The sequence below is a fragment of the Myotis yumanensis genome, unplaced genomic scaffold, assembly GCF_028538775.1.
Source record: "Myotis yumanensis isolate MYYU_CA2020_CCGP unplaced genomic scaffold, mMyoYum1.0.hap1 SCAF_9, whole genome shotgun sequence".
Lineage (NCBI taxonomy): Eukaryota > Metazoa > Chordata > Mammalia > Chiroptera > Vespertilionidae > Myotis > Myotis yumanensis.
Window position 1 is genome coordinate 59,722,462 of NW_027223760.1, and position 16,864 is coordinate 59,739,325.

At 37.6% G+C, this 16,864-nt stretch overlaps 1 protein-coding gene across 1 annotated transcript in view; it reads left to right on the top strand.

The window, feature by feature from the left end:
• ABCB5 (ATP binding cassette subfamily B member 5) overlaps positions 1 to 16,864 on the top strand; it is a 92,837-nt gene that overhangs the window by 70,179 nt on the left and 5,794 nt on the right. The window contains exons 20-24 of the mRNA XM_070425151.1: positions 3,212 to 3,415; positions 7,713 to 7,813; positions 8,847 to 8,987; positions 15,192 to 15,348; positions 15,681 to 15,878. Of these exons, the coding sequence (XP_070281252.1) occupies positions 3,212 to 3,415; positions 7,713 to 7,813; positions 8,847 to 8,987; positions 15,192 to 15,348; positions 15,681 to 15,878 (801 nt within the window). The remainder of the gene's footprint in view (positions 1 to 3,211; positions 3,416 to 7,712; positions 7,814 to 8,846; positions 8,988 to 15,191; positions 15,349 to 15,680; positions 15,879 to 16,864) is intronic.

Below are 16,864 nucleotides of genomic sequence, written 5' to 3' on the forward strand. Positions count from 1 at the left end.
ATAGAGCTCACCTACTTTGTTCCCCATCTCTGCCCTTGACTGCCTTAAGTTCAGTACCTTGAAAACCACTGGTTCATAGTTTTGTCTATTTTTTGTTTGTTTTAGATGGGAGCATAAAACCATTCCAATACTCCATGTTAGCCAAAAGCAGAAATCCGATATATAGAACTTTATTTCTACAATTGTGTACTGAGTTTCCTTCCCTTTATTTTCTTACACTAGCCATTCCTCTTTGTATACTGTAATTTTCTTAGAAAAGTTGTATTCCTCACATTTAGCATAGTACCTAAGAATTGAAATATACTCTATAAGTAATTATTATCTAAAGAATTATTTAATCATGATTTTCTGCTCTTAATTTCCAAGAAAAAAACAACTGTATTGTTGTGCATGTTTCTAAAGGATCTAAGGAAGTTTCATTACACTTATTCTGATTCCAGTTCTAAATTCATTCAAGAGGCACATTATTTCTCTAGATCTTTAAGACCATTTTCCATTAGTTCTTACAGCATTTTTCAAAGCCAAATGTCTGTTATTTTCTATTAATTCTTCATGGAACAGGACAAATATATTCAGACTTTTTTTGTTCTACCTCCATCACCAAAAGGCAAGGTTTGTGGCCTGTTCTTAGCTGAAATGACTAAACATTTCAAGAAGTTTCTGGTACCTTAAACTAAAATACCATATAAAAAGGTATATAATCTTATTTTTAAGCAGCAGATTAGTACACAAATGGAAACCAAAACACTTTGCAAGTCACTTTGTAGAAAAGTATGTGCCAACAAACACTCAAGTAGAGGACTATCTCACCAAAAATTGGTCAGATTTACATTTAAATGTTTTGAGAAATGAGGTTGATATGCATGGTCTTTAAACTAATTTGAAGTGACCATCAAATGTTTATTTTGTCTGGCTCAATTAGTATCTCTACCTCTACCTCTTTCTCCAACACACTGCATAATTTAATACATAAAAACATTTATCTCCTCATCCTTAAACTCTCAGAGACATAAGTCAGCATTAAGTACCAAATGATATTCCTACTTTAGCCTCATAGGCTTAGAGCTCATGTTTAATACCCTAAGACACTTAAAATAGGTTTCTGTCTACCTTAATTTTCAGTATTTAGTGATTGGTTTGCTATTTGCTGTTGTTTGTTTTTACTTTTTTGGAGTTTTCTTTGATAGCTTAGTGAGAAATTGGGAAATAGTGGATCGTTGCCAAATGCAGTCTTGAAACTGAAGCCACAAAAGATTTTTTAATGACATTACTAACTTGGGAGTACTTAAGTGAAAATTTATATGACCTTTTTTAAAAATATGTATATGTTTTATTGATTTCAGAGAGGAAGGGAGAGGAAAAGAGAGAAACATTAATGATGAGAGAGAATCATTGATCGGCTTGCCTCCTGCACACACCCTGCTGGGGATCTGCAACCCTGGCATGTGCCCTTGACTGAAATCCAACCTGGGACCTTTCATTCTGCAGGCCAACACTCTATCCACTGAGCCAAACTACCTAGGGCTGATAGGATCTTTTAGAGAAGCAATTTGACACTAGCTACCAAGAATGTAAGAACACATACTGTTTTACATATGAGTTCAGACTAAGAATTTAACAGTAGAAAATAAAATATAAGCACAAAGACTTCACACAAAGGTCTTCATTATATCTTCATCATTAATAGTGAAAACTAGGAAACAACCTAAATATTTTTGAATACTAATTATAATGATTCAGGAAAAAGCTTGTAGTATAATGTAAAGGGATAAAAGCAGGATAGAAAAAGCTACATACATATAATAATCCTACTTGAATATGTATCTATGTCTAGAGGGATGTAAGTTTTAGCATTATCTAAATCTTTTCCAATTGTCATACTTTCATGATCAGAGCAAAATATGTTTTAAAATGTGATTTGAGCCCTGGCCAGGTAGTGCAGATGCTTAGAGCATAGTCCCAATAGGCCAAGGTTGCAGGTTTGATCCCTGTCAGGGCACCAAAAAAAGAAGGAAAAAAAACTGAATTGATATCTTGGTTGATTATAGTTGTGTTTCTATGTAAATAAGGGTCTCATTTTTTTCAGAAGAATTTAACATTTTGTTAATTATGTTTCACATGTCCTATTGAAAGTTGATCCATAAGGCATGTAGTTCCTAGAAAATAGTTGTAAAGATATTTCTATTTAAATTTTTTAAAAATTTCTTTTGTACCATGATGTTTCCAACTCCTTTTCTACTTTGATATTGTTTCTTTAGACTTTGCATAGTGAGACCAAGTTATAAAGTTCAGAAAGGGAATGTAAGACATCATATCCAAAGTGTACATTTTAATGAATGTCCTCAATTATTCCATTCAACTCCACCATGGCATAGTGGCTAAGAGTGTCAGTCTTCCATCAGTGCAGGCGGAGGGGAGGACTGGGGTTATAGCCCACATACCGTGAGTGGGCATCCATGTGTGGCAGCAGCCTGGTGTGGGAATGCCGAGCCAGAGCAGAGTGAGGCAGATGCCCATGCAGGGCAGAAGCAGCGGCCATAATAGCAGAATGGTTATATACAGAGGGATTGATCACATGAGTCTATTAAAGAAAATGAGAGCCAGGTTTCTCACTGCTGAAAGGGGGACAACAAATGTTGGAAGGAAGAATGCTGAAAATAACCTTGTGGTGTTGGATTGGAACTGTATTGATGTGAACTCACACATTTCAAAAAATATAACTAGAGAAATAAATGTAGATTTCAATGTGTGCATGCATCTGTAAACACACACACACACACACACACACACACACACACACAAGTTCTAGCCACTGACATTTCACTAATAATAAGCACAATTGGCACCATATATTGACTTCTAAATCACATTCTCCACTAAAAGGAACCAAGGTTTCTTGGAGAAGACAGATTCCAGGAGTAGGGACTGGAAAATCTTTTTGTGTCAGAAAGTATTTAAATCATGATAGGAATATGTCAAAGAACAACAATATTGGACATAAGGTAGATAAATAAAGCATAATGAGTCCATAGCACAGGACATTTTTAAAATATGGGTATTACTTAATCCCTAAATATAAATTCAAAGTTAAAATCTAAGTATAAATCCTAAAAAAGAAAGCCTACCTTGTTTTTCAAGAAACTATAATAGCAATTCTTACAAATTTTAGATTAACTGACTTTTTTTTTTTACAAAATATGTCTGATTATAGGCAACAGGTTCGAGGATTGGTGTCTTAACACAAAATGCAACTAACATGGGACTGTCCATTATTGTGTCCTTCATATATGGATGGGAGATGACACTCTTGATTCTGAGTATTGCTCCAGTACTTGCTCTGACAGGAATGATCGAAACCTCAGCAATGGTTGGATTTGCCAACAAGGATAAACAAGAATTTAAGCATGCTGGAAAGGTAAAACAAAGACTGTTATTATCATCATAACATTTTAAGAGAAAACAATCAGAGCCCCCATCTTTATAATATGCTAATTTCTTTCCTTAGGAATCTGTAAAGTGGTAGATATGTATTGAAATGCACACATACAAGTCAAAGATGGGGTATAGACCTTTTATAGCAATAGGGTGCATGATTTAGACCATGAACTCTGGAGTCAAATTGGTTGAATTAGAATCCACATTCTATCACTAAGAAATGTGTGATACAAGCAAGTATGTCAACATTTCTGGACTTCAATTTCTTCATCTGTAAAGTGGGAATAATAGTATCCACTCATACATTTTTAAATTACACAAAACACTTAGCATTGTTATATGCAGAACACTTAGAATAGTATCTGGACCCAGCATGTCAAACTCACGGCCTATTTGCATGTGGCCCACAACAAATATTTTGCGGCCTAGCCAATATAACGATACGTAAGAAATGTTTTAATAAAAATTTTGTAACTTAATCTTTACAATATTCTGTTACGTGTAATTATTAATAACGGACTACAAAATTCGCTAATGACTGATTACTATAATTGTGTTACATTCATTTCCCTTACGCACCGCACTGCCTCACCATTTCTCTCCACTAATAGTAGCAGCAAATATTTTAGCAGCCGATTGCTACGTCATTAGTCTTGTACTGCAAGCATGTCAAACTCAAAGGCTAACACGGTCCAAATAAACAAGGTTTAAGTTTATGTGGGCCACAAAAAAACAAAAGCTTCAATTTTCATAGAAACGTAGGTTTATTTCGAGAGAGACATGCTGAATATAAAAGGCTGAAATAAATGAGTAATCATTAACATAAAATAATAGAACATTTTAATAAAAATCAATATTCTTTCTTGAACATTAACTTACCAGACACGGAATAACTACACAAATTAATAAGTGTAATGCAAATAAACCTATTTTTCTTGTTCTCTGAAAGCGAAATATTTCCTGTTGCACACACCAAACAAGTCAGTACAAGACTAATGACATGGCAATCAGCTGCTAAAATATTCGCTGCTGGTATTAGTGGAGAGAAATGATGTGCCTGCGTGTAAGGCGCGTAAGGGAAATGAATGCAACATGATTACAGTAATCAGTCATTAGTGAACATTCTAGTTTGTTATTAATAATTCTGTATAACAGGATATTGTAAAAATTAAGTTATGAAATTTTTATTAAAACGTTTTTTACATACTATTATATTGGCTGGGCCGCAATAATATTTGTTGTGGGCCACATGCGCCCGTGGGCCGTGAGTTTGACATGCTTGTTGTACTGACTTGTTTGGCGTGCACAACAGGAACTATTTTGCTTTTGGAGAACAAGAAAAATAGGTTTATTTGTGTTACGCTTATTAATTTGTGCGGTTATTCAGTGTCTGGTAAGTTAATGTTCAAGAAAAAATATTAATTTTTATTAAAATGTTCTATTATTTTATGTTAACGATTACTCATTTATTTTAGCCCTTTGTATTCAGCATGTCTCTATCAAAATAAACCTATGTTTCTATGAAAATTGATGCTTTTGTTTTTTTGCGGCCCACATAAATTTAAACCTTGTTTATTTGGCCCATATTAGCCTTTGAGTTTGACATGCTTGATGTGAACAGTAAGTATTCAGTAATGTCAGCCATTGTTACTGTTACAATCTCATGGGGGATTGCTAACATGTGATTCCTTATTCTCTGATTACTGAATAATTACATTTTCTTGAACAGTTCTGGGTATTTTATTTTTCAAAAGAAAGAAGAAATATAAGATTTATTGCATACAAAGTGGTGCACTTTTTTTAATTGATAGTGACTAAGACAAGGTTTTAGACAAGAACTATTTTTATGCTGAGCAATTTAATTTCTTGAAAAATGCTTTGATATATTTAAGCTTTCAGCATCAATTATATCCATAAAAATAATAATTATATTGGGGATTGAGGGAAACATTAGTACTGTATCATTACATCTAACAATTGAAAGGGGTGTCATTTGATTTAATCAGGCACCCAAAGTAGGACTCCCTGTCAACCTGTCAAGTGTCCATCCATCTCTACCCACCCATTCTCTCCAGGGGCAGGCAAGGCAGCACATTACTTTCCCAGTTCTTGTTTTCTTTCTTCTTTTTTCTTTTCTTTTTCTTTGTGTGTGTGTGTGTGTGTGGCCTTCCATCCTACTCTCCTTGACTTTCATTTTGGTACAGGTCCAAAGCCTGTTTCTTATGACTGCCTTTTGGATGATGCAGCAGGTAAACAAGGAGTCTTATCTTGGCCATCCATCCCCAAGTCTTCAAGCTGTTCTCAAGATATGGTTGTAGAGATCTTTATAACACTGGTAAATATCCTCTGAATATGAAAATGATTTTAATATCACTTATGGTTGCCCAACCAGTGTGGCTCAGTGGTTGCGCATTGACCTATGAACCAAGAGGTCACAGTTCAATTCCTGGTCAGGGCACATGCCCAGGTTGTGGGCTCGATCCCCAGTAGGGGGCATGCAGGAGGCAGCTGATCACTAATTCTCATCATTGATGTTTCTATCTCCCTCTCCCGTCCTCTCTAAAATCAATAAAAATGTATTTATAAAAAAATACATATTTCTTACAGTCTGTAAAACTGACTGTGTTGCAGTTGGCACATTATAAATAGCATGAATATTCATGAAGAGGGATGCCAAGCACATGACTCATCAAAATCTGGTTTGTATGACCCTGGGGCTTTTCCACCTTTCTTGTATTAGATAAGGACCTTTGGAATGTATGCTTGGGCAGTACAGACTGAAATACTTATATATATTTGCCTCAGACATAGTGAAAAGTTGTTTGCTTAACTCTACCTGTATGCAAGTGATCACAACTTCCAAATCAATGGGACCCTAATTAATTATATTTTACTCATCTTAATTTTTATGTCATGAACTTTAGTTGTATCTGTGCCTTTTGACTTTTCCTTTTTATATTATTAGAGTAACCACAGAATATACAATCAATAACTTCAATAAAAAAGGCAATAGCATATGTAATACTCTTTGTAATACTTTAAGCAATAAAACAAAATTAAAAAAGAAAAGGCAGTAGCTTTCCCAGTACCTTTAAATCAGTCAATTTACCAAACATTAAAACTTCAAATATGGGCAATAAAACATGTTGCTCCTTCTTTGGTTGCATGTGTCGATTTTGACAAATCACCAAATGTTTTATTTTCAGACTTAAAATGGCCATATTAGTGTTTTTTAAAGACTATTTTCTAAGGTTCTAAATTGATAATAGTCCTTTCTCCATTGTGAAAAATGATCAGAGATTTTTAAAAATCATTTCTATTATTTTCTCAAGGTTTCAGCATTCTTCTCCATTTATCTTGCATACCACAGAATGTTACAAATTGAGGTTTCTTTGAGTTCATTTTGAAATTAATGACAATTTTGAACAAAACATCAAAATTGAGAGTAGAATCCAGGTTTCCTGACAACAGTCCAGAAACCTAGTCCTTTCCTGTAACCCAAATTCTCCTTCAAAGACCATTTGGTGTCCACCTAAATCTTGCTCAGTCCCATAGCCCCCTCTGCCAATCTGGAAACAGAATGTAAAAGTAGGAAGGTTCCTTTCCAGTAAACATGTGTTCTCATGTTCCAGAAGTGAGTCTAAGCAAAAAGTCTCCTCCATTTTGGATCCCACATAATTACTCCTTTTTAAAAACTGTATAAATATGGGAAAGCATTCATTATATTTTAATTAAATATTTTTTAAGTTCACAGATATCAAAATGAGAAATGACTATAGCTTATAAAGAATTCTGTAGCCATACCCATGTTCCTTTACTGCAATGTTCCTGAGCCTTTTGATTGCTATTTGCCTTTCTGTGCTAAAATAAAATAGTTATTTATTTGATTCTCTCTACTGTCTTCTCCTTGAATTATCTCGTAATTCATAGGGCAGTTCCTTTGCATAATTACATATGAACATAATGCTCACTTATGTTTGATCCTATCCTTCTGCCTATGGAACCAGTTTAATAGAAATTCAGTGAAGATTTGACAGGAACTAAATTTAGGCCAGTGGACTAAATCTTTAAAAATTTTCCTTGAGGCTGTTATCCTGAAATGTTATTTTCTTATGTTATTTTGGGGAAAGAAAAAAGGAAGCTAAAAAAACTCATTAGGAAAACTGACTGAGTTGATGTACTCAATATATCCCTTGTATAAATGACTGAAATTCACAACCAGGAGAATTTTACCATTATTAATTTTATTTCTCTCTTTTACTGTCCTATTTTATAAGATAGCAACTGAAGCTGTGGAGAATATACGTACAATAGTATCATTGACAAGAGAAAAAGCTTTTGAGCAAAAGTATGAGGAAACGCTTCAGACTCAGCACAGGTGATTGTAGATCCATACTGACTCCATTAACTATAGTTTGCTCCTGTAAAGGCTGTACTCCTGATGACCCCAGTGATTTTCCTGCCAATCCATTTTCTCTGGAATCTTTCCTAATAATGCCATATCATAATTTCTCATTGGCTTCACCAAGAGGAGACTAAAAGAGGAATCAAAAGCAAGCACTGTTAGAATATGTTTCAGGTCCTCCCACATTGCCATGTGCTTTTACTAAAGTGTGTAAAAGCACCTTTTCTTATTTTCCTAAAGTATGACTGGAGAAATATATTCAAGAAAAAAAAAGTGCTTAGCCTTTTAAATTGAATCTCTAAAATGGTTCACATTTTTAAAACTAATATATACATAATAAATATGATCACCCCTTTTAATTTTAAACTAGTCATCCTCATCACATTTATTCAGTGATACTTTTTGTATTACTTTATCGGAGAGGTAGTTTTGTACTCTGTTATGCACATGCTTGTGGTTGGTACTGACCTTTAATTTCACTATTTAATCTCCTAGTGAAAGATTGGGATAGAATATATTTTAAATATTTCTAAACCAGATCTCTTTCATTAACTCTTTCATTAACTGTCCTCTGACAGACTTATCTATTCATTTGAAAGTAAATAGAGGCAATTTGTTATACTGAATTAAGTGTATAGCTATAAGCCCTGGCCGGGTAGCTCAGTTGGCTAGAGCATCATCCCAATACACCAAGGTTGTGGGTCTGATTCCCAGAAAGGGCACATACACGAAGCAACCAATGACTGCATAAATAAGTGGAATAATAAATAGATGTTTCTCTCTCAAATCAGTTTTTTTAAATTTTAAATGTATAGGTATAGAGAAAATCATTACATTTTCTGTTTTCTCTATAATAATTTTTAGTAGTTAAAAAATAACTAATTCTTAGAAAAATGTACGTCCCCTAAATAACATGTCTAATCTTCTATATTCATTACTCAATGTTTATTAAAATGTTCTTGGTATACCTTATGACCCATTACTTAGTAAACTTTGTGCATTTCAGAAATACCCTGAAGAAAGCACAGATCATTGGAATCTGTTATGCATTCAGCCATGCTTTTGTATATTTTGCCTATGCAGTGGGGTTTCGATTTGGAGTCTATTTAATTCAAGCTGGACGAATGACCCCAGAGGGCATGTTCATGTAAGTTGTACAAAAATATAAACCCTGTAAATGAGTCATGTACTTAAATTGACCAGAAATGTGTCTAGTTTATAGCATTATCATTTGAATCATATATGTGGGGAAAGCATGCTGGGGAAACTTCTTAATGTTTTTCTGTTTTTTTATATATGTAAGTGTAGACTAGCTGGTAAAATACTGATAGTGATATAATCTGAATTCAGTTCCTAACTAAATTGCTCCTGTTTCAGTTTATTAGAATTTGGGAATGTCGGGAGGGGTAAACTATGCCTCTGGTCATCCCTTCCTCTGGAATCTGTGAGGCTTCATGGAACTCTCAAAGTGGAGATGGTTTTATCAAATACTAGAGGCCTGGTGCATGAAATTCGTGCACGAGTAGGGTCCCTAGGCCTGGCTGGTGATCAGGGCCAATCAGGTTCCCCGCCTCCCTGCCTCCTCCTTCTCTCGCTCCTTCAGCACCCCGCCACCACCACTGGTCACCCGACATGTTCCACGCCACCCCCTGATGGTCAATGCATGCCATAGCAAGCAATCGAACTCCCAGTCTCCCTGTCAAACTCCCAAGGGGACACTTTGTATATTAGCCTTTTATCTATATATGTAAAACCGTAATACGCAAATAGACCAGACGGTGGAACAACCGAACAACCAGTCGCTATGATGTGCACTGACTACCAGGGGGTGCGTGTGGAACATGGTGGGCGTTGGCCGTGGCGGGATGGTAGAGCAGGTGTGTGGGGGTGCCAGACCAAGGGAGGGCACCGGTTGCTGTCATCAGGGCAAGCCTCTCATGATTACTAAAAATTCTTTGCTCCCACATGCCGCAGTCCCACCCAGCTTTCACACTCATTGCCAGGACCAGCCCCCCTTGCACCCACAGCTGGCACCAGAACCACCGCTCACACCTGCTGCTGGCTCCCAGTGCCAGTCCTGATCTCTCGGCGCCATCAGCAGTGCGAGCTGTGGCTGCTGGCCCCGATCACCCCTGAGGGCTTCTCCACTTCTCCCTGCTCCTGAGGAGCAATCAGGGTGGCAACCACCGCTTGCACCCACTGATGGTGCTGGCCCTGCTCGCACCTGCTGCTGGCACTGGCCCCAGTCACTCCGCGCTGTCAGTGGGTACAAGCGGGGCTGGTGCCATCAGCATGTGAGAACAGTGGTGGTGGGAGCGGGGCTTCTGGCAGACAGGGGGCCAGGGGCCACGGCAGGAGGGGCCAGGTGGTGGCGCAGAGGATGGGCTGAGACCCGCCCCTATGCCCACTGCAGCTTCGAGACCCACAATTCCTTTCAAGGTGCACGAATTCATGCACTGGGCCCTTAGTGTATATATAGATGACTGTAAATCAGTCTTCCTTCTGTCTCATACAATCATTTCCCAGGTCTCTGCCAACTTGCCTCTTTCTCACCATCCAGGCCTCTGCTCCTAAGTGCATTCTTCAGAGAGACTTACACTGATGGCCCTAAGTAGTCCCCTAGCCTCTCCTCATCATCACTCTCTATTCTATTACCATGTTTTATGTATAACACTTACCACTATATAAAATTACCTTTTTTGTTCCTTATTTATTGACTGCATAGACTGTAAGCTCAGGGAGAGCAGAGCTTAACCTGTTTTGGTCACTAATGACCAAATGTTGCCCTAGAACAAAAAACAAAAGCTTGGCACATAGTAGGCACATAATAAATATTTATTGAATGAATGACTAAATCAAAAATAAAAGAGGAAATTTAGACTGCATAATTAAGCAGTCTAGTCATTCCTGGAAATGTGCTTCCAGAGTCAATGTTTTCACATTACTCCTGTTTTTCAGATTCTTCTATTTTTCTTCCCTTCTATATCCACACGTCTAATACCAGGTACTTTGGTAGCAGGACTGGATCTAAGGCAAAGACAACTATTTATATAAAAATAGAATGTTTGTAATTGGGAGTCTACTTCTACATACTGAGATTTGTTTAGATTAAAACTAAGTAAAGAATGTTCTTAGTTAAAGGATGATACAACCTTGCCCTGGCTGATATAGTTCAGTGGTTAGAGCATTGGCTGAGTGCCCCAGTTGCCAATTGATGTATCTCTATTGATACATCTCCGTCTCTGTTTCCCTCTCTCTCCTCTCCTCTCCCTCCCTCCCTCTCTCCTTCCCCTCCCCCCCCCTCCTCCTCCTCCTCCTCTCTAGGGCTCTCCCTCTCCCCCTCCTGCCACTCTCTCTCTAAAAAAAAAAAAAATCAATGGAAAAAATATCCTCAGGTGGGGATTAACAAAAAAATCAATCATACAACCTGAACATCATGCTGATCACTATCATGCCTGCAAGTGAAATCAGGCAGGATGTTTCTTGAAAAGGGCCTATGAAGATGCCAACCATTCTGTTCATATGATAATCATGATAACAACAAACCTTACTCAAGTATTAAGGATTTTTCATGCATTATCTGACTAGTCTTCTCAACTACCTTGTGAAATGTTATAATGCCCATTTTACAGATGGAGAAAATTAAGACTCAAGAAGGAAATTACCTAACTTGCCCAAAGTCACTTAATCAGCAAGTGGCAGAGCACAGACTTTAGTTCATGATTCAGCATGACAGAGGCTTTGCTTGGTAGACATTTTTTATTATCATCATTATGATTACTATTGTTACTAATTCTGTAGACAGTTTTGCATAGAATCTTTCTGTAAAATTATATTTTTAAAAACTTCTTGCTTAGTTTTCTGAACATTTGAATATCTAGGACTGGACTGATTCTTAACATAAATGGAACAAGTAACTTGTTTAATGTTATTTTATGACCCTAAAATACAAGAGAATCAAAAGGCCCCAACACAAAAATTTCTTCTTCTTCTGGTGTACCACATTTCATGAATTACTTTCATTAAATTCATAAAAAGGTTAATTTCTGGAGACAAGCATTTTAGCTCTCAGAACATATATAGAATGTTAACATAAGAGTAATGATTAATGAAGACTATCACATTGGTATTTCCCAGTGTCCTGAGGAAAGAAGCAGGGGGCTATCTGAGCTAAGGCAACTAATATCACATTTTGAGTTTCAGACAACCAGTCTACAGACAAAATAAGGATACCCATACTTTTATAGTATGGGCAAAGGAGAGAGTCTCTGGGAAATATGGGTACATGGCTGTGCAAAAAATGTGAACAGATGGGGTTTGTCTTCAACATCAAAGTCTCCAATCTTCTTAGAAACCCAATGTAGCCACCAACTACCATGAATATGTCACAAGTGTCTCTTTAGATACACTAAATTACACCTGGCCTATTAGACTGTGCCTTCCAGAATCTAGGGTGATAGACAGCTTTCTATCTAATCAACTAACTGAATGGAAGAGATTACAAAGAAACTCCCTCCTACTAGAATCCTCCTTAAGTAAAAAGAACTTTGTGTCATTCTCTAAATCAACAGTGTCCAAACTCACCAATCATGGAGCTGATTAAAATGCAGTCATCTGAAGCTCCCCCCACAAATCTAACCCAGATATTTGTAGATCTGGTATAGGGCCAGGAATCTACATTTTACCAAATATTCCAGATTATTCTGAGGCACAGAATCTGAGGATCACACTTTCTTTAAGAAATAGGGGTATGGGACCCTAGCCAGTTTGGCTCAGTAGATAGAGTGTCAGCCTGTGGACTGAAGGGTCCCTGGTTCAATTCCAGTCAAGGGCACATGCCTTGGTTGCGGGTCCGATCCCCAGTGTGGGGCATGCAGGAGGCAGCTGATCAATGATTCTCTCTCATCATTGATGTTTCTTTTTCTCTCTCCCTATCCCATCCTCTCTGAAATCAATAAAAATATTTTTTAAAAACATTTTTTTAAAGAAAGAAATAGGCCCTAACCAGTTTGGCTCAGTGGATAGAGCGTCGGCCTGCGGACTGAGGGGTCCCAGGTTCAATTCCAGTCAAGGGTATGTACCTTGGTTGCGGGCACATCCCCAGTAGGGGGTATGCAGGAGGCAACTGATCGATGTTTCTCTCTCATCGGTGTTTCTAACTCTCTATCCCTCTCCCTTCCTCTCTGTAAAATATCAATTATTTATTTAAAAAAGTAAGTTACAGGATAGAGCACCAAAAAAAAAAATTAAAAAAAGAAAGAAAGAAATAGGGGGATGGGGACTGAATCCCAGCCTGCTCTCCATAGTTGCTTAAAACCTTAGGGTTTTCTTTTGGCCACTACCAGAAACCTCCTAGAATTATATAAAAATTGGGGAAGTCATATTCTAGTTTATTGTTAAATATTAAGATGTCTTATTCACCCTATAAAATGAGAATGTATTTTCATGATTTATAGCTATAAGGATGGATAAGTTGTCTCTCTTTCAGAAATAATAGTGTGCCTTAAAGGGAGATGCATAAAGGGAGTTTTAACAGCAGAATCCCTTGATGTGCTCATAATATGCTTATCAGCATGGCTAATATCAGCCTTAACTTTTTCCTCCAAAAAAAAAAAAAAAAAACAAGGTGGGGCAACATACATTTTCTATGGTAGAAGCTCTCTTTATCTCCGTTGTTATAGAAGTTTCTCTCAGATGAGCATTTTTTAAAAGGTGATTCCATTTTCACTTTGCTGCCTTGCAACAAATGCACAGGCATTTAGACCAGGGGTCCTCAAACTACGGCCCGCGGGCCACGTGCGAATACAAATATTGTATTTGTTCCCATTTTGTTTTTTTACTTCAAAATAAGATATGTGCAATGTGCACAGGAATTTGTTCATAGTTTTTTTTTAAAAACTATAGTCCGGCCCTCCAACGGTCTGAGGGACACTGAACTGGCCCCCTGTTTAAAAAGTTTGAGGACCCCTGATTTAGACAATCTCTTGTTTAGGTTCTCATACACATATATGTTTAGTAAAATTCTCCCCTCTGCCTCTGTTAGCCCAGGTAACACTTTTGACTCACTTCCTTATAATTGTGCACACTTTGGAAAATACAAAATAATTTTCTCCTCTCTGATTTTTAGTTTCTAGCTGACTTGCCCTTTGCAATATAGTTTAGAAACTATTATTGCCTAGCAGAGGTTTCTGTTACTCTTCATACCCCCACTACTGAGCTTTCCTCTCTGTTTCTCCTTTGCTATACATATTAGCAGGAAGCTAAGTAGAGCACATGGCTAAGAAAGAATCAAGGCCAAGACAGCCTTCAGTACAGTAAGAATAAAAGCCACAGCTTTGAAAACTGCCTGAGAGACAGAGCCAGGCTGCTTTCGTATTGTGGCCTCATCCTCCAAAAATCCAAGTGCAGTTCCTGACAGGAAATCATATAAGACTTTGAATAGTCAAAGTCTTTACTGACCCAAACAGGCAGGTTTTCAATAAATATTGATAGTTGGTTGATAGCTTGAAATAATAAGGGGTAAAGATGCAAGCTAGGCCTTCACCACCATCTTTGCTCTGCTAGGCTGGGAAGCCCTGGAAGAACTGTGAGTTATCGTTGCAATCAGGAAAGTAACCTTAGTTAGCTAAAACAAGGAGAACAGGAAAGCCTTCTTTTAGTGTTCACTGCAATGGCAGCCACCCAACTCCTGTCCTCCCCAGAGATTATCCAGAGGAGAGGAGGACAAGATAAGAAGTCTAAATAGAGGGATCAATGACTGAAGGGATGTAAAGGAGACAAATCAAGGGAGATTTGATATTTAGGGCCTTCTGAAGATGCTAATACGGGGAAACAAGTGATAACAAACTCCAACAAGCACACATTTAGAGTTCAGGCCAGCTTTCCATTCCAAACAGCACCATGTAAGGGAAAACAATGAACAAGGAAGTTCAAGTTCCAGTCCTACAGTTTCACAGTTATGTGACCCTAGGCAAATGGCTTGATTTCTTTAGGCTAGAGTCTCTTCATTTGTTAAAAAGTTATATGAGTTCCTGCCCTCCTTATCTCCTAGGTGATCAGATGGCATCACTTATATGAAAACATTCACTAGTTAGGACCTTTGATCTGTGTCTCTTATCTGGAAGAGAAACTTTTAAGATTACCTGAACTTCAAAGGTTATTTCGGTGTACAAAGCAAGGGACAATAACTATGTGGTAGAAAATTACAAGAAAGATCATTATTGGGCCTTCAGCATTAGTGGTGTTGTCTGGGTCAAAAGATGATATTCCTGTGCCTGCTTTTTCCTTTACTTTTAGAGCTCCATTGTTTGAAATGAACCTAACTAGATTCAAATGCTTTGTCTTTTGATAGAGTTTTTACTGCAATTGCATACGGAGCTATGGCCATTGGAGAAACACTTGCTTTGGCACCTGAATATTCGAGAGCCAAATCCGGGGCTGCACATCTGTTTGCTTTATTGGAAAAGAAACCAACTATAGAAAGCTATAGTCAAGAAGGGAAAAAACCAGTAAGCACAACTGTGATTTTAAATGTCCACTTATTGTTCATTGTCCATATTAAGCTAATCTCTAGACTGGACTGTGTCTGGGTAGCGAAGCTGAAGGAAACCTGGGCTTTTAAGCAACTCTGTGAAGTCCAGTAGTGAAGACAACAAGAAGCGAAGATATAAAAATCTAAACAAAAGTAACAGAAACCAGTGTGCAGTCAGCAGCTCCACAGAGAGGAATATGATGTTTAAAATTAAAGTAGTGTGGAAACATGTTCAGTTTTCAGAAGGTGCTAAGTCAATGTGCTATAATGTGTTACAACTTTTCTAAACACTGCCAACTTTCTTCACAGGACATATGTGAAGGGAATATAGAGTTCCGGGAAGTCTCTTTCTTCTATCCATGTCGCCCAGATGTTCTCATCCTCCGTGGCTTATCCCTCAGTATTGAGAAAGGGAAGACAGTAGCATTTGTTGGGAGCAGTGGCTGTGGGAAAAGCACTTCTGTCCAACTTCTGCAGAGATTTTATGATCCCATGAGAGGACAAATAGTAAGACTTAATTTAAATACAACTTATCTGGGGATTAATGGTGCTATTCTTAAACGTTCTCTTGGGCTTAAGTATCTTCACTGGTTTGGGTAGGGCAAACAGTACAGTAGTTAAAAGAAAGAAAAAAAAACTATCCCTTAACTAAAAGGACAAGCAAACCAATAATAAGAATGATGGATAGGACTTTGATGCTAAGTGTAAAGACCCAAAGATTCTTCAGCCATTATGGCGGTAGAAATTTTCATCTTATAAGCCATGGAATTCTTTTAAAATACAGGTGTTGGAGGACCGGCCTAATATCCATGCCCAGGCTCTTTATTCGGTTCTGGTTTAAGAGAGAGGTAATAGTTTCCTCTGCCTCCCTGGCTCAGGCTTTTTGCTGTTCCCACTGACCATCTTCAACCCTTCCACCTCCAAATCCCAAAACTTTGTGCATGATTAGGGCTAATCTGAATCAATTCTATTAAGTCCTGCAATCTGATCTCAAAAAAAAAAAAAAAATGCAACCTCTCCCTCCTTTGAACTCCAAAGACTGTTTTTCTCACCTGGGACTTTTCTTCCTCACAGTATATTCAGGTTTTCACTAATCCTCTCCCCGCAACCACCACCACATTACACACACACACAAACACAACCTCCTGTTCTGCCTCTTTCTTCTCACAACAAAGCATAAGCCTCTAAAAGTCAGACTTCTATCAGTCCTTATTAGTCCTATTCTCTTGCAATTTACAGTCTTTTCCCCATCACAGATTCTCAATGACTGTTTGCAAAATGGAATGGTCTAAAATGGCTCCCTTTTTACCAATAAGTCCACAATGAGTACTAGTATTAGGGTACCACTCATCTGTCTGCACATAGCACATGACAAGCCCTCCTTTAAAACCCCCAATGGTTTCCCATCACAGTTAGAGTAACCCATAGTCCATAGCATCAATCAAGATCCTTCATGATCTGGCACTTGCCTCTCTCTCCAAACTCCTTCCCTA